The 26549-nt window shown below is 43.7% G+C and overlaps 1 protein-coding gene across 2 annotated transcripts; it reads right to left on the minus strand.

Annotated features, from left to right (window-relative positions):
* Nucleotides 1-245: 245 nt before the first annotated feature.
* On the minus strand, nucleotides 246-26549 carry Ctr9 (CTR9 homolog, Paf1/RNA polymerase II complex component). 2 transcript variants are annotated; one of them, XM_021627904.2, is made up of 25 exons: nucleotides 26329-26543; nucleotides 25255-25353; nucleotides 21276-21515; nucleotides 20710-20827; nucleotides 19796-19885; nucleotides 16729-16877; nucleotides 14565-14672; nucleotides 12409-12516; nucleotides 12068-12304; nucleotides 11783-11872; nucleotides 11544-11672; nucleotides 11263-11446; nucleotides 10534-10622; nucleotides 9727-9912; nucleotides 9563-9650; nucleotides 9258-9406; nucleotides 6996-7112; nucleotides 6719-6864; nucleotides 5904-5975; nucleotides 5318-5453; nucleotides 5072-5218; nucleotides 4247-4404; nucleotides 3241-3337; nucleotides 2880-2992; nucleotides 246-1245 (listed from the first exon to the last, which is right to left on the minus strand). In XM_021627904.2, exons 1-25 carry the CDS (start codon nucleotides 26371-26373, stop codon nucleotides 825-827), a joined length of 3516 nt encoding a protein of 1171 aa, XP_021483579.1. In that variant the 5' UTR covers nucleotides 26374-26543; the 3' UTR covers nucleotides 246-824. The 2 variants fall into 2 exon arrangements, 1 of the variants encoding a protein (XP_021483579.1); XR_009585493.1 differs by having other exon boundaries at nucleotides 1107-1245; nucleotides 3241-3378; nucleotides 26329-26549.

Genomic DNA, 26549 nt, shown 5'->3' on the forward strand with positions numbered 1-26549 from the left:
GTTTGAGGCCAGCCTAATCTGCATACCGAGTTCCAGGACCGCCAGGGCTATGTACACACCTTGCCTCAAAAAACCCAAAAAGAAATAAAAACTCATAGCTTTCTTCTGTACTTTTAAAAGCCTCCAGAAATTTGTCAATGAATTACAAAAGCCTTCGGATTGGACAGTTTCTCAAATTTTTGCTTAATACATTCATATTAAATATGTTACTGAGTTGAAAAAAAAAAAGACACATGGCTACCCACCATGGTTGGTAAAGGGGTTTATTAAGTGGCTGGGTGGTCTTCCCATTTTAACAACAGAAAAGCACTTTCCACACTTCCCCTCCCATGTTAGCAACTCTGCCTCATGGCTGCAGCCTCACAATGTGAACACCTTCCTTTCAGAGTTCGGAACAGGGACAGCTCTTCATCCAGAAATAAACTTTCAGTCTCAACTCAAAAGGGAACAAAGGCATATATCTCGGTTTCTGCAACATTTGGTACAAGTTTGCAACAAAAACCGTACATAGCAGCATGCTGCCTACTGGAGACCGGGCTAGCCTGGGCAAGCCTTGCGGGAATGCTTTAGCATCTGTGCATCACTGCTGTTTTCACATATGACAGGTGGAGCTGCACCACAATGCAGGAGTCTCGAGGCTCCAGTTTCACACACTGGACTCTAGCACAGGAAATGTCTTTTGGAGTTTAGCAAATATACAAATAGAAAAGAAAATTGCCTTAAGAAAAGTTTCACAAATGACTAACCATCTGAACTGTTCTTATCACAGCTTTTATATATTATAAAGCTCCCCTCACCCCCACTGAGTCTTTGAGGAAATAAACCTAGTCACTATCATCTGAGCCGCGCTCTGAGCCTCGGTCTGAGGCCTCATTGTTTGAGCCCTCCGGTTCTGATTCATTTCCCGAGCCTTGGCCAGAACCCTCGTTGTCGGAGCCCTGCTCCGATTCGCGGTCCGACTCTGCACTTGGAGAAGCTGGCCGCGAATCATTCTCGGAACCTCCAGAGGGGCTTCTCCCCGACTGTGCAGACTCATTGTCCGACTGCTCAGAGCCGGAGCGCCTTCTCTTTCTGGATGGCTGGTCACTGTCAGAATCCTCATCTGACTCCTGTCTTCCCGACCTCGGAGGGCTGCCCGCCTCGCTGCCAGACTTGTTCTGGTTGTCATCTGAGTCGCTCTCTGATGAGGCTCGTCTGTTGGGCCGCTCGTCTTCATCAGAATCGCTGTTGCTATTCCTGGGGTGTCTGGAGGAGGGAGGGGTTGGTGAGAACAAGGGTTGCCAACAGTACTCTCTGTTCTGGGTCATGCCTGGTACCACATAGGGGCTCCTGTGATACTGGTTTGTGTGCTGATAAGTGTGGGCTTTTTACTTACAAACAGATCAACAATGAGGGAGCACAATGAGCGAGTTTAATTGAGGTGAATGGCACAAATAAACTCGGCCTTGGCTATAGGCACAAGCCTGGCAGCAGCTCAGCCTCACAGACTTGTTCCCTGGAGTCTGCACCTTCTCCTGGCCCTGCAGACCACTAGCCAACAACCTGGGGGAACACTGTGAGGACAAGGGCATCCAGATCTGTCAGGCAATATCTTCAAAGCATCCTCACAGACGTTTTCTCTGTTGCGTTGAGGTCCACTCTGACCAATCAGGGCTCCTCCTCCAGCCACTGCACTTAAACACCCCTTCTCTTACCAAAAACTGAGCTGCTACCACCAACGCCAGGGTGGCTATGCTCCCCAGAGCAGGAAATGGGAAGGAAAGTGGACAAACGGCCTCTGCAAGGAGGCTTGGGTCTGGGGTATCCTCATCACCTGCCAGTCTCTTTGGGGGGATCTGAATGTTGACTGAGTGAAGAAGCAGAGGCCATAGAGGAATGCAGGGAGTGTGGTGGAGAAAGCTCTGCTCCAGGAGTCTAGGGGTGGGTGTGTGAGCACCAGAGGCAGGCACAAGTCAGCAGTCAGTTCTCCAAGGCTACGAGCTCAGCGTGAGCCCCATATGGGCTGTCTAGGCTTAGCCCACCAAGGAAGGCACAGGTGTGTCGCTGGTCTATCAGGGGAAGAAATGGACACTAAATCCCTCATTTCCACAAGGCAGGCCCAGGCTATTCCTAGTACTGTTAGCCAGTCAGTGCTGGGCAACAGAGCAACATTTTGCTTAGGAGTGAGTGTGCCACCTAGGAAACACCAGCTGAGCTTCCTAATGAGATGCCCACTATGGTTTCTTCTAGCTACAAGACAGCTAGGCATGGAGCTCAAGTTTGACGCAGGAGGGTCACTGAGTGCAATGCCAGCCTGAAGCTGTCGAGAAGCCAGCACATTGACCACTCCCAGCCATCTCTTCTTCAAGTATGCTTCCCCGCTTAAGATAACAAAGACAAAAGAGGAAGCAAATGTCTTCAAGGAAAACAGACTGAGAAAACAGGGGTGTGTGTTAACTAGCAGCGGCCACAACTGCTTTCCTTTCTCGTGGGAAGTGTGTTTGGCTATAGGGCTTCATAAACATGAACTGTTGTAGCTAGGAGAAAACATACAGATCGCTACTCTAGTTTGACATTACATTTTCATGATGAGGACAGCGAGGCACAGAACAGCTCAACGGTGGTCCTAAAACTATGTGATTTCAGTAGTAGAATGAATAATAAGCTAAAATCACACCCAGTCCCAATCTTTTCTGTCCCAACAAATTGCTATGGCAAAACGGTAGACAACTAAATAAAAACGGCTTTAACATCAAAAAAAAAAAAAAAAAAAAAAAGATACAGACAGTTTGCAGCCACTATGACTTCCCACTGCTACAGTTTGCCCTGGAAGTTCTTGCCCTTCATCAGACTGGGCTTGCCCACCATTACAATTTACCAAGGGGGGAGGGGAATCTTACCCTTCATCAGCAATTTTCAGTTTATCCTCATCCGAAGAATCATCACTTGATGATATAATGGCTTTGGATTTTATTTTTCCCTTCATTGAAGGAGGCAGGCGTTCTGGCTTGGGCTAGAGAATGTCAAGCATGACCCATTAGTTGGCATTCCCATATTCTTGGGACATTACATCAGACCAGGTTTTATTACAGTGAGAGAATCAACAGCCACCAATGAAAACATGCATTTGTGCTGCAAGAAGCTACGGAAGAGTGCACTGGGTCTCCCTGTCAGACTTACACACACACACACACACACACACGGGCCGGAGAAGAGCACACTGAGTCTTTCACAGACACACAGGACAGGAAGACAACTTACAGCCTTCTTTTTCTCTGTTCTTGGTGGACGTCGTTTCTTTGGTTTGGGGCCATTTTCTGTTTCATCATCATCAGATCCTTCTTCTCCCTTTGGAGGTCTTGAATTGTGAACATCAAGAGTGTGTCAGGAGGTTCACACCTGCCAGGTATGACTACGTCGCCATCACAGTAGTACCCTCTGTATGGATGCCAGCTTTGGCTACACTATATGCACTCAAGGGCACAGGGCATCCAGACTGCCAGCAAATGACATCTGCCGCTAACTCGTCACTGTGCAGCTTCCTCCTTCATCTACACTGCAATCTGTGTTTGGTGCAGTGACTGAAACAACCTGGGTTTTGTATCTCTAAATCTTTCCCCTACTCCTCCTCCCTTCCCAGTTGCTACCGATCTCCTCACCACAGCTACACAAGTGATGGTCTGAATGGATTCACAGGTTCTTTCTTAAGGACAACTGTCCAAGGGATAGGAGGGCGGGCCTGGATAAAACAGCCAGAAGAAGACTTCTGGGCAGGAAAGCTTGGGGCATCCTGGATCTTACAACGATGGCACTGGGTGGTTAAAGGGCACTGTCACCACCATTCACATTCCAGAGAGGAAGGGCTCAGTGACTGCCAGTACTGTGCATGCAGTCAATCCAGCTGCCGCCCGGGCTGCTCACTTCACATCACATTTGTGTCCAAAACACATTACAAAAAACTGGGCATGGTGGTGCACACCAACAGTCCCAGCGCACTGGAGGCAGAGACAAGTCGATCTCTCAGTTTAAGGCCGACCTGGGCTACACACTGAATTCAAGGTCAGCATGGGATACAGAAACCCTACTTCAAGTAACAAAATGACAAAAGGAAGGACATGGGTGACTCTCAGCTGTTTCAGGGGACAACCTAGAGATACACGCAAATTAAATACTCAGGACTTCGAAAAGCAGGGAAGTGTTTTGGAGAGATGGAGTATAAAAGGTCTCTCGATTTTACAGACACTTGAAACAATAATGAGGTCACTACCTCCTCCTTCTCCTCTTCTTCCTCTCTCCACCGTCCTCCTCTTCGCCCTCCTGTTCACTGCCACTGCCCTTCCTTCTCTTCTTCTTTTTGGATATAGGGAGGTCGTCATCGGTGTCATCATTGACAAACTCATCAAACTCGCCTCCTTTCTTAGAACGCTGCGATTCAAGGAGACTAGAGTCAGCCACTTCCAAGTATGGCAGTATTTTTTGGCTGCAGGGACTGCAGAGCATTCTTGTAGGTCTCTGACAGGTAAAGACCTTTTACTAAGTCAAATGGAAGAGGGGCTTGGCTGGGCCCACATTCCCAGCCCTCGTCAGGAGAGGTTCTATCAACTGTCTGAGAAGTCAGCACAGGGAAGCGCACCTTCAATTAAAAAAGCATTTAAGCCACCTAGCCCCAGAATGCAGAAAGGTGCTGGTTGTCTGCCCCATGACCACTTGGTTGACAGGGAGCTGTGGGTCTCTGCAGACACTCAGCACCACAAAGGAGTGTCATACCAAATCCTTCAGCTTGGGGAGAAGACCTAGATTCAACTGTTCTACTGGCTGCTCACCTGAATACCATGTACGTTAAACCACTAGGAGAACAGGACCCCCTGCTCGCTGAGGTAAGCAGAACAAGAGCGGCAGAGCACGTTTGTGCCAAGCCCCGTGTTCACCCACTGCACCACATACCCCAGAAAGGCAGGGACTGCTGTCTGTGTTGGAAGACTATCATCCCTCAGTAGAGAAGTGGAGGCTAAGAACTAAGTACAGAGCCACCTAAAGTATGTTCTTCCTTTCAGAAATCCCAATGATGGCAGGCAGCGGGGCCCGATCTTACCCGCCCTCCACCTCCCCCTCTTTTCTTCTCCTTTGTGGCTTCAGTCTCGCCAGTGAACATGAGGATATTTTTGGTCTTCTCCACATACTGGGCCCGCTGTTCCAGAAGCTTCTTTTGCTCCTCCTTTTCTCTGAGACGTTTCTCTTCCTAGGGTGGGAACATGGGCATTGATAAAATGTTCTCACAATGAATAAAGGAATGTAGAGTAGACGGGGCTAGCTCCTAACACACAGCGTGCACACGCACCTGCTCTTTGAGAAGCTTCTGCCTTAAAAGTTCCTTCTCCTGCTCCTGCTTGGCCCGCAACTCCCGTTCTTCCTCATCCTGCTTGCGTGCCCGGGCCACATGGTACTGGGCCTGGCTCAGTAGGTCGGAGCACTGCCTAACATTTCAGATGCACAGACACAGCATCACAGTTAGAAGGACCTGCTTTCCTTAAACCCACACCAACACTCTCAGTGGTACTAAGCTCCCCAACTCAGAATTCTTGTCCTGATTCACTGACACAGTGTGAGTAAAGCAGAAAAGTATTGATCAGGTGGGAATGGTGGCTCGGGCCTGTACTTCAGCACGAGAGGAAGGTCTGAGTTCTAGCCTGGCTGCAGATTAAGACTCTGCCTCAAAAGACAACAGAAAAAAAAATAAAAATAAAAAAGAAAGGATTTCCCCACAACCTAAGTATACTACACCAATTGCCTCCAAGTCTGAAAGTGCTGTAGGTGAGGGACTCCCCAGAGAGACACAGTAAGTGACCCTGTCAAAGCCAGGGACCACCTTTTTCATGCAACGCTATTACTTTCCACAAAGCCACCTTCTATAAACAGGGCTTTACCTGGCTTCAGAGGCAGCAAGGGCCAAATCGAATCTCATTTTATCTCCTACTTTACTCAAGTAACTGAAGTATCTAAATGGAAGAAGATAAAGATATTGTACTTAATCCTCATCATTAAGACCCTCACGTGTTTAATAAACAGAAGTTTATCAAGGAAGGCAAAATGTATTTAATACTGTCAGTTAACTAAAAAACAACCGTAACAAACAGGCAGGAAACACTAAATTGACTAATAAACTGTGTCAGCATGGTGGGTTGGGTCATGAGAGCACTTACACTTCACCAGATGAAGCAAGAAATATTAACAGAGATGACCGTAAGCACAGCTGATCAATCAGAGACTTGAGGTTTTCACTTTACCACACACTGAATTGCTAAGTCCTATAAGGTTAAACACATTTGAACTGAGCTGAATAAATCTGTTAAGCAGTAAGTGATAAGATTTTAAACCCAGCTCGATGAAAACCAACATCCCATAAAGACACACTGGTACAAAAATGAAACCAACACAAGCGGAGACAAAACAGTTCACATGTGTAAATGGCTGGCTCACACCGCTGAGAGATTAGTGAAAAATCTAGGGCAAGCCCACAGCTAGCCAGCCAGGTCCAGAGATCCAGCTTCAAGAGCCCAGTGTGGCAGGACTCTGCCCGGAGTTTGGCGCCACCACATGGCAACTGTGTGCTTTGGCCTAAACTAAACTAATGCTTGCTTTCCCCTAATGGTTAATTTTTTTAAGGGAAGTCGGTTTTTTGTATCTTTTGAGACTGTTTTAAGGAAACAAAGCATTTTCAAGTCTTCTTCAGAATTCTCACCTGTGCGCCAGCTCCAGCTCCTTCACAGCATTAAGGACTTCCTTCAGATTACTCTTTTCATCCTTCAGGACAGAGGTAGCTAATCTTTGCAAGACCAACGCCACATTAAACATCAGAACTGTATCACTGGGTGCCACATGTCTGGCCTGTAAACACAAAGGAAGGCAAGTTAACCTCTTCTGACTGAATGCCACAAAAGGGACTTTAACAGTCAGAGCCAGGAGGCAGCTGGGGAGCGTTGGTGGCGGGCAGGCGGGCGGCACGGGACTGCTGTTACCTTCAGCAGAGTCTGCTTGCACTCCTGTAACTTGCCGCACTTGAAGAGGGCGCGGGCCAGGTAGAGCACCACCTCTGTGTTCTGGTGTTTGTAGAACTTTCTGAGGCAGTTCTCATACTGTGAAAGAAACGTCGGTTACAGACAGCACAGCGGGCAGTGGGGGTGCAGGCCTTTACTACCAGCACTCAGGAGGCAGGGGAAGGTGGATTTCTGAGCTTAAGGCAAGTCTGGTCTACAGATTGAGTTCCAGAGGTTCACACACAGAAACCCCATCTTGATAAAACCAAACCAAGCCAAACCAACCAACCAACCAAACAAACAAAAAAACACATCAGGGATAAAGTGCATTTTCATATTGTGTCAGGATCTCAAAACAATTTTAAAGCTCTGACAAGACAATCCACCCTAACTAATTTCAGAAAATAATCTGGAGTTGACTTCTGATATTAGCCAGTTTACTTTTTTACAACATAAAAATATGATCACAGGAAAACTAAACTCAAAATATTTTTTCACTTGGAAATTTGATCAGTGCTGAATGGAAAGGTAAAGAGATTTAAGTCTGTCTGCCCCAACTTTAGTTTGGGAACCCCTTTCTCCTATCTTCGGGACACTGTCTATAATCAATTCACTGGCCACCATGACAAGTCATAGCTGGTGACACTCTTAATATCCTTTGGGTTCTGAATTAATTTCTTTCCAGTTTTCACTCTAATATGTGTGGCATGGACCTCACGTGTGCGAAAGGAGGTGTGGAGGTAGAGGCCAGAGAGGATGCCAGGTGTCCTGGCCTATCACGTGCTGCCTTATCCTAGGGACAGGGTTTCTCACTCAACCTGGAGCTTGCCATCCTCTCCCCGACCCCCATTTTGCTACCCCAGTGATCCTCCTGTCTTATCCCCTGACAGCACTGAGATTATAGATTTTACATGGGTACTAGGAATCTAAACTTAGTCCTCATGACTATGCAGCAAGCACTCCTATACACAGTCATCTCCCCAGCCCCCCAGTTAATCTTTATATAAACATGACACTTTTTGACCACAAGCATACACACGTCCTGCTATAGGTGCCTGACAAGGTGATTTCCTGGAAATCCCTAATGACTAATTTGCATTTCTAGAAGGCAGTAGGGCTACTCTGCAGACTGGGATGGCTTATCTCCGAGAATACAACTTCTGGGCTGTGCATGCAATCTGAGCTCTGTGACTCCCTCTGACCAGTTTAATTCCTGAAGCCTAGACTACTTTTACCTTCTCTTTGTTCAGAAGCTTCTTTCTGACCATACTCTACCCACAGATACCAAAAACTTTGCTGCTTTAGTGTACCGAGAACACTGAATATAACTTTTCCTTCAAGTTCAAGCACTCTGCAAGCAGAAGCTAACAAAATTCTACAGGTACAAGCCTTGTTTCTATTTTTGTCTTTCTTTTTTCTAGTTTGTATTTCTTTTTGTCTTAAAAGATAAGCCCTGGAGAAGGATAAGCGGTTTAGTGGTTCAGTGACTAAGAATGCTTCCCGCTCTTCCGGAGGATGGAAGTTTGGCATCCAGCATCCATGGTCAGTGGTTCACAACAGCCTGCAACTCTAGCTCTGGCCTTCTCTGGCCTCCATTATGCACATGGCATACTTTCATACGTGCGTGCACGCACGCGCACACACACACACGTGTACAAAAATAAACCTTTTAGGACGAGCTATTTAAACTGAGGGCAGTGGAATGACTGTAAGCCCAGGTCCCTGTGAGGCTGAAATGGGAGAACACTTAACACAAGTATGTAAGAGACTGTATTGTCTCCACAACAGCAACAAAAATCACCTAACGTTTCTGAAGCTCAGTTCACTTCAGAAACGGAAGGAATAAATACCGAACCCTCCCGGTTAGTGGATACTTGTTCTACATTTTAGTGCCCAGCTCTTTTCAGACCGGAGCCTCACAAAATTCTCTGAGGTTAAGTGAACTCCACTTTACTTAGAGGGAAATGGGTCAGAGAGGAACTTCTCTGCCTGTGGCATGCATTCATGGAACTGGGAGGGACTCACATCTGCCTGGCCTCCTCGTTACACGGTTGTAAGCCTCTGAACAGACAGCATCAGAGGAGATGGCATGAAATTCTATGGCGGGTCCAGAAGGATTAGGGAAGCAACGGCCCCACGCAGCCTCTAAGTGTCTGGAGAGGCAAAGGCCTTACCATCTGAACAGTGTCTGGAGAGGCAAAGGCCTTACCATCTGAACAGTGTCTGGAGAGGCAAAGGCCTTACCATCTGAACAGCGCTGATGTACTGCTTCTGCTCCACGTAGATGTGGGCCAGGTTCAGCCACACATCACTGATATCTGCTGTTGCTTCTCTCACTTGGGCAAATACATCACGAGCTTCACGGAAGTATCCTTTGTGGGCCAAAACAGCTCCTAAAGTTGCACAAAACAGTGAGAGTGTCCTGACTGCTGCTCAAACATCTAAAAGCCTAATATTAAAACAAGTGCACTCATCAGAAAAACCAGATCTACGAACACCCCAAACTCATTAACTTCCCCACTTGTCATGGACCCAAGGCTTCCAGTCACCTATGCCATTGGCAGCATACAGGTTCTTGGCATCGTTTCTGAGCACTTGTTTGTAGATGGCCAGGGCACGGTCTTGGTGACGCTTTTCCTAGAGAAAAGAAGAATTACTGAAAAATTCAACAATAATAAGAACACCAGTCTCTCTGACAGAGACAGGGGATTACCTTTTCTCGGTCTCTGGTTGGCTGATGCAAAGTCTGGAGCCACACATTGCCAAGGGCCAGCATAGAGTAGGTGTCACTCTGTGTGGCTGGCTGTTTTAATATCCTCTCAAACTTCTTCTGGCCTGGACCCCATTCTTGTTTTGCCAGATGGAGGTTACCAATCAAAGACCAGGCATCTGGGTGATCCTATATAAATATAAAGAAGTAAATTTTATAGTCTGGGATTTGAGGAATCAGTCATTTTTCTTACAATGGCTAGTGGTTGAAGAGGTTTACAGCTACAATACAATGGTGGTTTTCAGACTGAGAGTTGAGACCTAAGAGCTAGTTGCAAAAACAATTTAGTGCCTGTATCAGCATACAAGGCGCACCGGCACCGAATGAAGTAGAAACAGTGCACTGCCCACCAGTAAGAGCCACTAATGGCGTGTAAACCTGTCTTTCAGGGCTCTGCTGCAGCGTGCAGTCTCTTGCTGCGAGCCACTTCAGAAGCTCAGAGCACAATGAAAGCTAAGACTGGTTCTGGAAGCCGCTCCCGGCAGACTGCAGGGCTGAGCACAGGGGACAGGATGCAGACAAAGAAGGAAGCGGAAGGGAAATAGTTATATATTTAAAAAAAAATGATCCTGACTAATCATACAAACTATTATACTTGTTAAAGTCTTTAACAAGTGAAATAAACACAGACAGAACTAGTCAGTAAAACCAGAGATGACATGGTTACTAGAAAGATTACAGTCATTAAATGGACAACCTGATTTTGAAAGGTAGAGAGTGAATTTCTGAAACTCCATCAACAAAACCAACCTGATTGATCTGAAGAGCTTCCTTAAACCAATCTGAAGCTTCATAGAAGTTTCCTTTATCTCTGGCCATGGCTCCCAGGCGCAGATAGCCTGAAAGTGCACATTTAATTTATCTTTACACTCTCACATCTAAAGGACCCCAACACTGAAGTCTGACATCTTGGACAGTCATGCTTTGTTACCTGTCTCAGACAGGAGAGACCCACGCATGACGACATATCACTCTAACCATGCAGAAGAGAAACTGCGTCACGAGGTCAACCTTTCTTTTTTTTCTTTTTCTTTTTTGAGACAGGGTCTTACTATAAAGCTCTGGCTGACCTTTAATTAATTAACTATGTAGACCAGGATGGCCTGGAGTTCACAAAGATCCACCTGCCTTTACCTCTGGAGTGCTGGAAGTAAAGACATGTGCCAGCACCCCTGGCTGGGACCACTACAAAATACAGTAAGGGTCACTGCACACAAATACTGACACCCTGACAGTCAGTCTGCTCTCTGAAATGACTACTCAGTCACTGACAGAATGGCATCGAGTAGTGGGATGATTCACACCCTGGGCTGGGTGGAATGGAGCTGTATGAGGTTTCATCATGACACTCAGGATGGTCCACAATTTGAAATTTATGAATTACTTAAGGAATTTTTAATATACTGTTTTGAGAGCAGAGCTGAGTGTAGGCAAATGAAACTACAGAGAGTGAAACCTTGGAAAAGCCTAAATTCTTACAGTCAACGTAGTTAGGATGCTCTCTTAAAATGTTTTTGTACAGTTTCTCCGCTTCGTGGAATTCACACATGGCCTCGTAGAGCCTGGCTAAATTGTAGGATGTGGTAACAGAGATGGCGTTGTAATAGTGTTCATCATGCTCGGCTTCTGCCTTCGCACGGTCCAGTGAGGCCAGGAAGTATTTCTGTGAGGGAGAAAGCAGATTGTTATTGGAGATGGCTGAGCAAAGTGTCTGCAGCTTGGTCAAGCACAGAAAAAAGAGAAGGTTTCTGTATCCCCACCTTTGCTTCGCCTAGGTTTCCAAGTCTAAAATGAAGGGCCCCAACGTTATTCAGAATCTCGGGAGGGACGTCGGCCTGCACCTTCTCCTGCAGGATGCGTGTGGCTGTTCCATAGGCTGAAAGGGCACCCTGCATGTTTATGGTGGACAGAGTAAAGGTTTACTCACAGGGCAAAGAGACACACCACACCGGCTTATTAGGACTTAGTATTTAGGACAGGAAAAAGCAGATGTCAATACCTGGATATCAGTCTGTTCTAAGATCTGGGCCAATTCAATCCACGCTTCCACGTCATCAGGATACTGTTCTGTGACCTTCTTCAAATGGCCCTGGGATAAATGAGATCATTAAAACAATGCTGTCAAAGGAAAAACAAAACAAAACAAAACAAAACAGAAAACACAAAAACATGGCTACTGTAATCTGCTTAGGAAGCCAAATGTGTGATGCTCAGCTAACCATCACTTCTCACAGCTGTACTAGCAACAGCTGGAATCTCAGGGTACCTAAGGTTTACAACATACCTTGGCTATGTCTCGTTTCTCCTGATCTTCTGAAGCAGCATACAGAGAGCCAAGAATTTTCATAGTTTCGTAATTATTAGGATAAGCTTTCAAAACTTTCTCAAAACACTGAGATGCATTTTCTTTGTCGCCTCGATAAATATACATTTGTCCCAAACCAAAAAATGGCAGTACAAAGGAGGATGAGGCAAACTGTGTGGCTTGATAGTAGTACTGAAAGGCTTGGTCATAATCTTCCTGAGAAGGAAAACAAAACAGACCAACAACATGTCAAAAGTGTCAGAAGGCTGAAATCTTGTGAGTAAAGGACTACATATGTAGAAAGGTTAAAATGGTCTCACCTGAACATGGAATGATCGAGCCAGCTGATAACAGCTTTCTGCTTGCATAGCCTCCACCTCTGTGTTGTGGAATGCATGGAGAGCCAGGTGCTGCACTTTACTATAATCCTGAATTTGACACCAGAAAAATCAATTTAGTGATGTCAGAAGATTGCTTGAATAGTGATTCATTTTAATGAGTAACATTTCATTTAGTTATAAAGTTTATTTTCATCTACTTCAGTAGCTCAACTTTTAGCATTGTAACAGTTACAACCTTAAAGAATAATCAGTTTACAAAGAATGACTGAACAGCTATAAGCTTAACGAATAATCACTGTGTCTGTAACTGCAGAAGTGAAGCTCCTGTCAGGGACGAGGCAGCACTAAGCTCTAAGCTACTAATTCCGCATCAATTTACTCATCAAAAAACTGGGCACAGTTGGTAAGAACCATGCAGTCACGAGGACCTGAGCACCTTAGCACACACACAAGCTGCACACAGTGGCCGTGTGTCTGTCACCTTAGTGTTGGGAGGCAGAGAAAGAGAGAGCTCAATGGCCAACCAACTAACTGAGCCAGCGAACTGCAGATTCAGTGAGGCCATCTTGGAAGAATAAGGTGAGAAGGATTAAAGAAAAGACACAGCAGTCAAGAGAACTTGCTGCTCTTGCAGAGGACAAACCCATATGGTGCTCACAACCTCCTGTAACTCCCTTTCAGGGAGTCCAATGCCTTTTCTCATCTCTTTGGGCATTAGACGCTATCTGGTACAGATACATACATATGTGCAGGTGAAACACTCATAAAGACACACACACACACCTTTAAAAAATGAAAAGGGTGATTGAGAAAGATCCTGGCACCGGCCTCTCGCCTCCACACTGTTGTGCACTCATATGCACGTGTACACGTGCGTGCACACACACACACACTCAAGAAAGGAAGGAGGGAGGAGGGAGAGAGGGAGGGAAGGACCAGACTACTTACCTCATAGGGTAGGTGTGGCCGATACAGAAGGAAGTGCTGGGAATGCACTTTTAACAGTGCTTGGGATATAGTAAGCACTGAGTACATGAGTAACAACAGAAACACCAGAGTAGCTTACATTAGTAAGGCTGATACACTTTTGTCACCTTTTACCTAAATTGTTACAGTATTTTAAAGTTTATAGTACAATTTAGTACCTGGTTCTAACATGGCAGATTAAGCTTTCCTGTTTAATGTATGAAAACTTTGCCACTGGTGGTGAGACATTCTTTGGCAGTGTAGCCTCTGGTAAGCGGCCCATAAGCTTATAAACAACCTCTCACCCAAGCTGCTCCAAGCAGCCCTAATTAGATGCATTGGATCACCAACGAAAAGACAAAAAAGCAGAGGGACTAATTGGGAAGAGGAAGGGATCAGCAGGAGGGGGACGAGAGAAAAATGGAAGAACATGATCAAGGCATATTATATACATTTATGGAAATGTCAGAGTTAAACCCATTATGTATGATAAATGTATGCTAATAAAACTTTAAAAATGAAAAACTTCATCAATGGTATCTTGGATTTGGCATGTTAAGAAATTTAAATACTGTTGTTTCCACAAAACTGGCGGAATTACAGACAAGATCAACAAGTACAAACAGAACCACCACTGACCCTGGCACCTAGACACCTACAGCAAATTCTATGAAGCAGATGCTCGCTACCTGGGCCTAACGCAGCACCTGTTGTAGTCGGCTACATGCTTTGTCTGCCTTCTCCAAAGGCTGGGGCTTTCTCCACCCCATGCCTTTTCTCTTTCAACTACCTAGTGACACCCAGTTTAACACAGTGGAAAACTTGTACACTGTGAAATGGCCCCTTCACCATCTGATCACTTCCTCATTTCTGTGTGAGCAGAGGCCTTTCCTTTCACATTTCCATGTGCTTACGTGCCTGCTTCCTTGAGTGCAGACAGCAGTCTTACTCATCTGACACCCGACCGCAGGCTGCACACACTGCAAAGTGCCATGCATATTAGTTGAGTGAATGGATGTGCTCAGCCCCAGAAACTAATACAAGTTCTAATTTGGGAATAAAGTAAAAACAAAATGACATTTTCAAATTTCTTCCCTAGTTAAACAAAAATCATGTACTGAGTATATTCAGAAACATCAGGTTTAAAGAATCACATAAATAGTTTTTACCTTTTTGAAGAAAAAGTGGTTTGCCAAATGGTTCAGTACCATCGGGTTGCTAGGATCTATAGTATAGGCTCTGGAAAGAAGCTGTACACCATTTTTGATGGAATCAGCCTAGGAGAAAACAATGTAACAGAGCTGAGTGGAAAACATCACTTAGTTAGCACTGTTCAGTTTTCTTCACTCTCAAGAAATAAAGTCCTACACCTATAGTCCAATACCACAAGACTCTTCTTCCACAAGGATGTAACATTCCAAATAAGGGAACACCAAATCGTTACAATTTAGTTTTCTTAACAAAAGTTTATTTGGTACCAGTTCTAATAACTTATGCTGACTCTGAGGACAAAGACTAGAAAACCAACTTCTAAGACTTATTTATTTTTATTAATATGTATGAAAGTTTTACCTGTATGCGTCTGCACCAAATGTATACACTGATTGTGAAGGCCAGAAGAAGGCAACAAATTCTATGGAACTGCAGTTTTAGACAGTTGTAAGTTACAATGTGGGTGCTGGGAACTGAACTCAGGTCCTCTGAAAGAGCAGCAAAGTGCTCAAGTAATGCTGAGCCACCTCTCCAGACCCCTCTTATGATTTTTCAATATTCATTTGTAGTGAAATCCCCATTTTAATTTCAGTATTAGATTTTTGTGAGTGAGTACGGGGTGTGTGCCACTTTCTTTCTTTTTCCTTTTTTTAAATTTATTTTTGATTGAAGTTCATTGGTGTTTTGCCTGCATGTATGTCTGTGTGAGGGTGTCAGAGCCCTGGAACTGGAGTTACAGACAGGTGTGAGCTGCTATGTGGGTGCTGGGAATTGAACCCGGGTCCTCAGGAAGCGCAGCCAGTGCTCTTAGCTGCTGAGCCATCTCTAGCCCTCCTCCTTTTTCTTATTCAGTTCTTGTTTGAGGTTGTCCACCTATTAGTCCTGCGTTAGCCATCTTTTTGACATGGCAGCCATTTTACCTTGCTAACAGGATACAGCTTCCTTCCTTCCTTCCATTCTTTCTTTATAACACATGGTCTCATCATGTATCTTTGGCTGGCCTAAAGTCATCTATGTAGAACAAACTGGATTCAGGTTCACAGATCTGCCTCTCTTTGTCTCCTGAGTGCTAAGATTAAAAGCATGCCTTACCATGTCTGGCCTCAGAATAGATTTTACAGTCTATGAGACCTTTTGATTTCTGGAAGGAAAGCTCCCTTCCCTTTTTGCAATCCTTGGTGACAAATCATGATTGAGTCAAACTAATCAAGATAATCTATTCTCCCTCTCTAGAGATAGGCATAAGGCAGAAATTTTCACTGGGGACAATGTCAGTTTTTGTCATCACTACTGGGAGATGGTACCAGCATTTAGTAGTAAAGGCCAGAGACACTAGTAAACATTCTACAATAGAGAGACAACTCTATGTTAGAATAGATGATAAAGACAACTCATAGCTCAACTGTCAACAGAGCTGATACTGAGAAACACTGGCAACCTTTTGGACAATCAAATAAAGAAACAGGACAGGAACTGCCTTTCCATATCAGCTGGAACTTCTGTGGGAAAGCCAGAGAGGAAAGCCTCTTGCTTCCTTCCCTCCTGTGAGACTAATGGACCAAAAAGACATCTGAGGCTGCAGCAACCGACTTATGACTGTGAGGTAACAGGCACTGGGGAAAGGCACATTAAGGAGGGGTCAATATAAAGTTATTCAAAAGCTTTGAGCTTGATGGCACTGTAGTGCCAGATGTGAGACCTCGGACACTTTGTTCAGTAAACTATAAAAAACGCTAACGTTTAGGTCGGGGGAGTGGCGAGTGTGGGTGTGTCACTTCGTCACAAGCACCCCAGGCAGATCTGCGGGCCTGCGACCTTTCAGCTGAGATTCTAAGCTTCACAAAGTTCTAAAACCATTTTGAGGCGTGTGTGTGGTGTGTGTGCTGCTCTTAAAGCAGAATCACCTGGTAGGGACATCTTACCTAAGTTGCGAGGCTCTCTTCACATGGCTATCCCACAGAAATGTGTTTGCTTTAGGGATGGTGCCCGGAGCACAGGCATCACATTTTCTATCTATAACCTGAAATCTTGATTTCTAAAGCATAAGTCGTTCTAGGAGTCCTAAATAAGGATCAGCAGGCCTGATAAACCTGAAGCTACAGGCCATCGTTCTTCCCATACCTCTTTATTGTTGAGCTCTAGAACAGCCAGTCCAACCAGCGCTCCCACACACTTAGAGTTGAGTTCCAGGGCTCTGCTGAATGCTAGTCGAGCTTTTTCCAGTTTGTTAAGTTTGACAAAGCAATGGCCCATTCCTAAACGAACTTCAGCTAAAAAAAATAAATAAAATCAAGTCATTTGCCCTGTCAACCTAGGACACTTTAAGAGTTTAATTTCTAGTGTCTGGACTCTTTGAGACACATTTGTTGGCCTACCACAAACTTGATTTATTAGGAGTCAGATCATATCATTCCAATCCTTGTCTCCTCTTATGGGTACCACTTTCACTATACAACAGAATAACTGTAATATTGGCATTTTTCTTATCTTGTAGCACCTGCTGCAGTACACCACAATTACTGGCTCCATTTTTTATTTAAAAGTTATTATTACATATATGTGTGTGTGCGCACACACACACGAACAAATGCGAACATGTGCACTGGTGCATGCATGAATAACCCTAGTATTTAAATAGAGAACAAGTCTGTGTCTGAGTACCTACAGCTGCTGTCATTCACTTCTGAACTATACTGATATAACCTAACTCATCGAAACACAAACAACCTTAGTCCTCCCTAAGGGTATACTCCACTGGTCTCATCTATTTGAAGATGCTATGACAATACTGCCTCTCATTTTTCCTGCATTACAAATAATATTTTCTTCTCTGGACCATTCTCAGCCATAGTCAAACATTCTATCATCTTACAGAAAAGTCTCTGGATTCTGTTTCCTTTCGGGCTGCCAGCGCATTCCTGTTTTTCCGGACAAGATGCTTCAACTGATTAAACACCTGTGGCCTCTCATTTCTTTCTTCTTTTCCTCTGGCACCAACTCTAGTGAGGGGTTATTCCCACCAAATCACTAGTGATTTGCACTCTGCTCGATTCTGCCCATTTCACCGGCCTAAGCAGACAATGTGACACAATCTATAACCTTCCCCTTAGGAAACGCTTCACATTTGGCTTCAAGGACATTACTTGGAGTTTCTTATCTCTGACTACTCCTTAGGATGCTTTTCTAAGTCTTTCATTTTTCGAACACTTATACTTTAGAGCAGCTGTTCTCAACCTGTGGGTTGTGACTCCTTTGGGGTCAGATGACCCTTTCATAGGGGTCATTGAAGATGACTGGAAAATATATTTAGATTACAATTCATAACAGTAGCAAAATTACAGTTATGAAGTAGCAACACAAATAATTTTATGGTTGGGGGTCACCACAAATGAGGAATTGTATTAAAGGGTCACAGGCATCAGGAAAGTTGAGAACCACTGCTTTAGAGTGTCGCAGGGCCTCTTTCCTGTCTACACTTACTCCTGTCTTCATGCATACTCCAGGACTTTTGTTTTGGGGGTGGGAGATGTGGTTCTTAACAGGTTTCTCTGTGTAGCTTTGGCTGTCCTGGACTTACTTTATAGACCAGGCTGTCCTTGAACTCACAGAGATCCACCTGCCTCTGCCTCTCCTGAGTGCTAAGATTACAGGCATGTGCTACCACATCTGGCTCACACTCCAGGCTTTTGCACCAGCAGTAGACTGGTGCTTTCTAAGTTAATCTGTTCATCACAGACTTCATGAATTCCAAGATAAGAGTCTGCCTTCTTGTACCTCAGACAGGCATTTCAACCTTTTCATATCCAAAACTAATTTCTCTTGGACTGTTTTCCAAATGAGGTAAATGCAGCTCCACTTTTAATATTACTTGTTCAGCTTTTGATTCTTGCTCTTTTTGCTTCACATTTTACATGGGCTCTCCTTTCAAAATGCTAGAACATGACCACATGTACATCCAGTTATTACCCTAGTTGTGAGCTTTAGCTGGTCTGTGACCTGAATGCTTGCAAGAATCTTCCCCTGGCTCACGCTACCCGTCCTTGCTTGCTCACTCCACACGCTACTCTAGTCTGTGGGCAGCAGTCCGATGGCACGCCGACTGACTGACTGACTGAGTGTGCACCGGTGTTTTATCTGCATGTCTGTCTGTGTGGGTCAGGAATCCTGAATTTGGAAACTGGTCCTGTGCAAGAGCAGCCAGTGCTCTTAACTGCTAGGCCATCTCTCCAGCCCCTCAACCGGACTCTTAAACATAAGTCAGATCACAGCATTCTTTGCCCAAAGCCCTCCACGGCCTCTCCACTCTGTCAAAAGCTTGCAGTCTCTAACATACTCTCAAATGTTCAACACGAGAAGCATTGGGCAGTATCTTTGATCTTATTTCTTACTACTTCCCACCTATTTCCACTCTGGATACACATAGTATTTCTCAAATTTGCCAAGAAGTTTTCTGAGGACGTCTGCACCTGCTGTGCTCTTCCCAGGATGATAGTCTCCCCTGTCTGCATGATCCTTGGTTATTCTAGCACTTTATAGCCCTGATGAATTTTCCAGCCACCCTTTGTAAGTAACTCCCAATGCTTCTCAAAGCTCTAATTTGCTTCAAGTTCTCAGGGGTTACCAATACCTTTTACAGTATCTATTTTTCTCACTCAATTCACTGCAAGGTAAATTACTTGAGAGGACAGAAACTTTTGTCTTTTGTTTCACTGTTGCATTCCCTGCATTGCACAGTGCCTGGCACATAGTTGATACACAATAAAAATATACTAAGTGAAAAATATGTTGGAAGAAAAGTAGCACAGGTCAAAAATATAGTATGATTTGCCACTCACATTTTAAATCAAACACCAAGAAAATGCAGTCTTGGTGGGGGCAGGGTTGATACTATGTATCTTCTTCCATCTTTCTCTACCTTATTTACCCAGGCAGAGCCCCTTACTGAAACCAGAGCTCACCAGTGTACCTAGCTGGCTTGTGCCAGCATCCTATTTCTGCCTTCTTAGTGCTGGGATTACAGATGGCTACTACATCTGCTTGGCTTTTCCATGGAACAAGGATTCAAATTCAGCCATTTTTCCACTCCAGAATAAAATAACTTTGATCTTGTCATTTCACTATTCTTAAAGTATCTTTTTATAACCAATCTTCGACATTTTAAACAGCTTAGAATTAAAATTTCTCCTACCTGGACATCCTGGGTTAGTACGCAATGCTTTTTTATAGTAAGCCAGAGCTCCTCTGTAATCCTTCTTGTTGAATGAAATGCAAGCTTTCCCTGTGGTGATTTAAACAAACAAACATTGTTGATTAAAGAACACAAATTTACTATATATACACTAACGTATGTCTTGGTAAGAAATACATGAAAATAGTTAATTATCATACTAAAATGTTTTCCATAGGTCATGCATTATTTTAGTCCTTCAAGTCTTTATGTAAAATAACAATATAAATAGCTATCTTGTAGTTACCTATGAAGAGATTGTTGACTCCTCAGGAGAAAATAATAACTTACTCTATTTTGCTTTTGACTGCTGTGATAAACATCAGGACCAAAACAACATGGGGAGGAAAGAGCTTATTTTAGCTTATAGTTTAGTCTATCATGAAAGTTGGTTAGGGCAGGAACTCAAGCAGAGGCCATGGGAGAATGCTGCTTCTGGCCTGCTACTCCTGACTTGCTCAGCCTGGTATTTTATTTTATTATTTTATTTTATATCACCCAAAACTACCTGCCCAGGGCTGGCAGTGTTCCAGTGGGCTAGGGCTTCCTCTATTAATTATCAATCAAGAAAATGCCCTGCAGATTTGCCTAAGGCAATCTGATAGAGGTTCCTTTTTCCATTTGATTCTCTTGTATCAAACTAATAAAAAACTAACCAGGGCTCTCTCTATAGACATACACACACTAACTTATTACACACACACATATATATGTAGATATATACATACATATATAATATATACTTATACACTACATATACACATACATAAAAAACATAAAACCACACACACATAAATACATATATATATACAAACAAAAGCTCCTTGCTAGTGCTGACCAACTATAACCTAAGGTCCTTGCTGAAGATCACTCACCAAGAAGGGCTGGAATATTGTTTGGAGATTGGTTAAGTACAAAATGAAACTGTGCATCAGCTTGATCCATTTTGTCACCCTCGAGCAGGCAGAAGCAGGCTCTTCCCAACAAATGGTTCTGTAATGCACAGATTCTACTAAGACTACAGACAATTTACCAAGAGCATGCAAAACCAAACGCTTCCCACAAAGGGTGGAAGTGCAACATTCCTCTGTGAGTGACCAGAGTAGCTAGCTACCAAGAAAAATCTCAATGGACAAATGAGAAGCTCACCCTGAAATGCAAATCTGTGCTGGTAACAACAAAACAAAGGTCACAGTTCTTAAAATCTGCTTGAAATTTACTTGAGAATCCTGGGATTACGGACTCAACATGTACATAGATACTAAATCTGCACAAATTAACAGTACAGGACTAATGCAATTGTGACTTTAATAAATCCTTCTTTTTGACTGTATCAACAATTATTTTAGTAAAAATTCTTTCACAAAGAATCTGCTTATACACATATTTTGCTTTCAAGTGGTAGTTTGTGCTGTCAAAAATTACAACAAATTTGACTTACCTGGTCATACATAATAATTTTATCAGCCATTGTATACAGCAAGGTTGCCTGTGTAATAAGGTCCTTTTTGTTGTCTTTGTTCTTTTCTTTCCGAGCCTGTTGCACATAGTAGGCTGCCAATGTATCCAAACAAGTCATCTGGTCTTTCTCGTGGTCTCGATAGTCCAAATTGCCATCTATCCGTGCTGCCTCCAGCAGCTTCACAAACTCTTCTGTTTTCCCCTGCTTGTAGTACTCCAACTGCAGGCGAAAAAGAAAATTAAAAGTCACTAAACATGTGTCCACATAAAAAACCTACACAAATGTTTACAGAATCTTTCTTTGAATAGCAAAAAACTGGAAGGCAAAGATTAACAAGTGAGTTGATAAACGAGCTGTAGAATATCTCTGTGATGCAGAGGCGTGAACTATTGATAGCTACTACAACATAAATAAAACTGTGATTCTACTTCAAGACTCTAGAAAATGCTTAACAACAAAAATGTAAGTAGAGCAGATCAGTGCTGTCTGGGAACAGAGGGGCTGGGAAAGAACAGTGGAAGAAACTTCGGGGCACTGGACACATTCATTGACCTCAGTTGGCTGGCGGCAGCTCCACAGGTACACCCTTGCTCAATACCGAGTAGTACAGTTCACACAGGAGCAGCTTACCAAAGCCAACTAGACTTGAATAAACCTATTACAATTGGAATCACAAAAGATATTTCTGTTTCTCATCTAGTAATAGTTTAACCCCAATACTGAGGAAGTAAGAGAGAGAGATGGAACCTGGGAGCTTGTTGGCCAATCACTCTAACTGAAATGGGGAACTCTAGGTTTGGAGAGAGACCACGTCTCAAAAAATAATGTGGAGCCAGATGTGGTAATTTAGTTTTAATCCTAGCATCTGTGCAACAAACGCAGATGGAGCTCTATGAGTTTGAGGCCAGCCTGATCTACGTAATTAATTCTAGGCCAGCCAGGGCCATATAGTGAGACTCTGTCTCTAAGGAAAAAAAAAAAAAAAAAGACACCCATGTTGACCTCTGGCCTCCATATACATATCCAGAAGGGCACCATGCAAGCAGATGTATACACCATACATACTAACCTTGCCCCACAGCGAAGAATAAATAGAATCCTAACATGCTACAAGAGACCCTGTCTCAAAAGAAACAAAACCAATCTGGGTTCTGGTTTTGGCTCTATCAAAAATTATCAGTGACTTTAGGGCAGATTACTAACTTCCCTAGGTGTTTGCTTCATGGGTAATATAAAAGGGATATCCACTCTATATTAACTAGTGTCTATTGGTCACATAGCATGCCAGGAGCTACATACATTTCCTCTGACCCTTACAACTACTTGATAAAGTGAGTATTTACATCCTCATAGTTTAGATGAGGAAACAGATTCAGAAGTTAGAATATTGCTTAAGGACAAACAGCATTCATGTTGGGACTTGAACAAAGTTTTCTTTAAACTCAAGACTGCAGTTTCCCCAACAGTAACTTACATTACAAGACTTCATCAGATTATTCTACCACTAATAACAATTCTAATTAATAACAGAATCAATAACAGAATCTCCAGGGAATAGGAAAAGTTGACTCTTCTAGCCAATATGGCAATGTCTGTCAGTAGAAATACTTCTTTGTATATCCATGTGTGAATGGAAGATACTTGTTTTTGGAAACTATCAATATGTAGCCTAGACTAGCTTCAAATTTGTAATCTTCCTGCCTCAGACTCTGAAATGCTGGCTTTTAGAAGTATGCCACTACACCAAGCTAAGAAGATTCCTTTAGAGAAGACATTTCAGGAAACAAAAGCACAGATTGACACACAGAACTACAATAAACTTAAAGTGTCCACACAGCAAAGGAAAGAGTAAACAGAGTGAAGAAGATGGCTTACTGAGTAGGGAAAATCTTTGCCAGCTATTCACCTAACAGAGACTCCATCTCTAGAATACATAAAGAACTCAGAAACCAACCAAATAACAAACACAAGAATAAGTAAGCCAAGCAGTACAGGCCAATGATATGACAGAGACACTTCCCAAAAGAGTAAATACATGAAAAATGTTCAGCATCTTTAGTCATCAGAAAAGTGTATATGGAAAGTACACTGTGAGCTGGGCACAGTGGCATAAACCTACAATCCCAGCGTTTGGAAGGTGAAGGCAGGAAGATCAAGAGTTTGAGGCCAGCCTCAGACCAATAGCTGGCCTGCATGAGATTCTGTTTCAAACAACAACACTACCCCAAACAATAACAAACAAATCAGGGAATGGAAAGATGGCTCAGTAGCTAAGAGTGTTTGCTGTTCTTATAGAGGACCTGGCTTTAGTTCTCAGTACCTGAATGGCAACTAATAACTATCCACACCTCCAGTTCCAGGTCCAACACTCGGTTTGACCTCATACATGTGGCATACAAGAATACATATAGGCAAAGTACTCATACACATAAAAGATAAATAAATCTTTTAAAACAAAACAAAAAATTCCAATAAACAAAAATATATTAAAAAATATACTGAGATTATACTTCACCCTAGTAAAAATGGCTATTACCAATCGCAATAACAATAACGAATGTTGGCAAGGATGGGGAAAAGCAGTAGGGAGGTTCTTCATAGTCTAAAAGCAGGACTACCATATGACCCACCTATACCACTCCCAGTCTTATATCCAAAGGAAAAAGCCAGCACATACAAACACTACCTGCATATCCACTTTTAGTGTGGCACAGTTTATGATAGCCAGGCTATGGAATCAGCATAGGTGCCCATCAATGATAAATATACTATACATGTAAGAGAGTTCTACCTACTGATAAAGAATGAAGCATGTCATTTTCAGGAAAATGGCTAGAGGCCATTGTACAGGGTAGAGAGGAAGGTAGATATGACCAATGCACAATATATACATATACAGAAATGTCTCAGAGAAATCCATCAAGTTGTAAACTGAGCAATAATAATTATTTGTTTTTTTTGAATGACTACTTGGAAGGAAGACTAAGGAGGAAGACGAAAAGTTCAAGGCCAGCCTGGGCAAGTTGGTAAGACTCAAGATAAAAGGTAAAAACAAGGCCGGGGTACAGCGTAGCAGATGAGTGTTTGCTCAGCATTTGCGAAGACGCAGGTTCAATACGTAGGACATCTGAGCAAAGACATGCCCAGTTCCAAACCTCCTATTCTGACCATCACGATAACGTTAGGAACTTCTTAGATATCTGTATCTGAAAGCCACTGGCGGCCTACTAGTTTAGGAATAATGAGGACAGAGTTCATCTTACTATTTCTCATGAAAAGGAAACATGGTGCCAGCGAGTAGGGTTGAAAGTTTTATGCTCTCAGATTAGGTTTTGCTGAGAATTTCCAGTAGCGTTAATATTACAGAGGTAAGAACAAGTATGACAAAAAAAAAACAAACCGTAAGGCTGGGATAACTTTGACCTCCAAAGGGTTTTTTTATGTGTTAGCTTGGCGCCTAATCACCTTCCAGAATGTTTAAAAAGAAATGTTATGAAAAGCAATGTTTATTCCGTCTATCTATACATAAGCCAAACTTCAATGAATTACCACTAAGTAATTAAAACCTCAATACAGAGAACTATTTACTTTAAACAATTCTTGCCTTTATCAATAGACATTAGTTTATGGTAGAGTTGTACTTAGGAAACTACCCTTATTGTTCCATAAATGATAATATAATTATTTGTCTTTTCATTGTTTTTTAAAGTCAGGTGGTGTAGCCCTCACTGTCCTGGAAGTAGACCAGGATGGCCTTAAACTCAGAGATCAACCTGCCTCTGCTTCCCCAGTGCTTCGATTAAAGGTGTGTGCCACCATGCCTGGCATAACTAATTTTCATACAGATGGTTTATTGTGTACAATTGAGTTAATCACGTGGGCTACTACTGCACTTGAAAACCAAAATCCCATATTTTTCCAGTTTAAAAAAAATATATATATATATAGGAATACTGACCGCCAAAGCAATCCATATGTGCAGTTGTGTGTGTTCCTGCTTCAGAATACTGATAACTTCATCTCCCTCTGGTAACTGATCGAAGTCAAGTTCAATGACCTAAAACACAAAATAAATGTTTTATTTCCTTTTCAATTCACAGTTTTTCTTCTCTGTGCTTTGTGAATACTCATCAGTGTGCATATAAAAACGGTGTGCACTTACTTTCAACGGGGTGAACTAACGCATGTTCATATTTAGGAAACACATGGCAAATAGGTTGGCAGTCTGATTTGGTCAAAGCATACAAAAACAGACAACAAATCCTGTTAGTAGTTTTCCCAATGACTTGCTCACTCAAAACCAAAATGAAACCTTGTATAACCTATAATCCAATGACGCCCTGATGCCATAGGTCTGAGACCTTGAGAAACACGACCCCAGAGGCCAGGCAAAGTTGAATGCCAACGCACACATAAACCACGATGGCGGTATCGCGTGTCACATACATGCCTGAAATGGGGGCAAAGATAATAATGTCCTGGAATACACCTAAGTCCATAGGACTTTAGAAATAAATTCTACCTCGGACAAAATTAAAACTGTGAAATACCCAGGAAGACTGAAGCAAAGCTGGAGCTGGAGACCCAGCTCCACGCCACCCAGGGAGGAGAGTGGGTCCGTTGCCACCACACACAGGAGCGGCTAAATCTCGGGCCCCTTAACTGGCCGAGGGAGCTGGGCTAATGGTGTGCCTTGACAGACTCTTACTCGAAGACATTAAGAGCGACCTCTCAGATCCCCAGAGAGGTTAAAAAAAAAAAAAAAGATTGCGAGTTTGAGCGCTCTGTAATCGGTGAGGTTTACGCGGCGCTCACACCCCTGCGCCCCGGAATTAGGAAGACAGCCGAGGACTGTCAACAAGGCTGCAGGCGAACTTTCCCGAAGTCCCTGCAGCCAGAAAGGTGAGCGGCTGAGCGGAGCCTGGGCCGGGGAGCTAGACAGCGGCTCTCCGCCGAAAAACCCAGCGGAGCGAAGTCGGCGCTGGGATCATCCAAGTTCACAGCCCTCCCCCGCTCCGCGCTCGGCACCCACCTCGTCCGTATCCCGGAGGGGAATCTCGATGGAGCCCCGCGACATGGCGAGCTCTAGAAGCGGGCGCTTCTCGCCCCACCGCTCGGCAGCGCGCAGTCCCGGCTGAAGCCGTGCAGCGGGCACCACACCTCACAGCCCGCGGAGCCGCCGGAGCACCTGCTCCTCCTTCCCCGTCCGCCGCTGAAACAACGAGCCTCGGACTGCGGCCGGCCACTTCCGGA

Source organism: Meriones unguiculatus, chromosome 14 (assembly GCF_030254825.1).
Source record: "Meriones unguiculatus strain TT.TT164.6M chromosome 14, Bangor_MerUng_6.1, whole genome shotgun sequence".
NCBI classification, from domain to species: domain Eukaryota; kingdom Metazoa; phylum Chordata; class Mammalia; order Rodentia; family Muridae; genus Meriones; species Meriones unguiculatus.

What these genes read in the sequence shown, in the direction of transcription:
- Ctr9 (XM_021627904.2), bottom strand. Translation starts at nt 26,373, where the DNA reads ATGTCGCGGGGCTCCATCGAGATTCCCCTCCGGGATACGGACGAG. An exon ending in TAGAGCTCAACAATAAAGAG is followed by an intron (nt 14,673 to 16,728) that starts GTATGGGAAGAA and finishes GTTTTCTCCTAG; the next exon opens with GCTGATTCCATCAAAAATGG. An exon ending in AGAAACGAGACATAGCCAAG is followed by an intron (nt 11,873 to 12,067) that starts GTATGTTGTAAA and finishes CATTTATCCCAG; the next exon opens with GGCCATTTGAAGAAGGTCAC.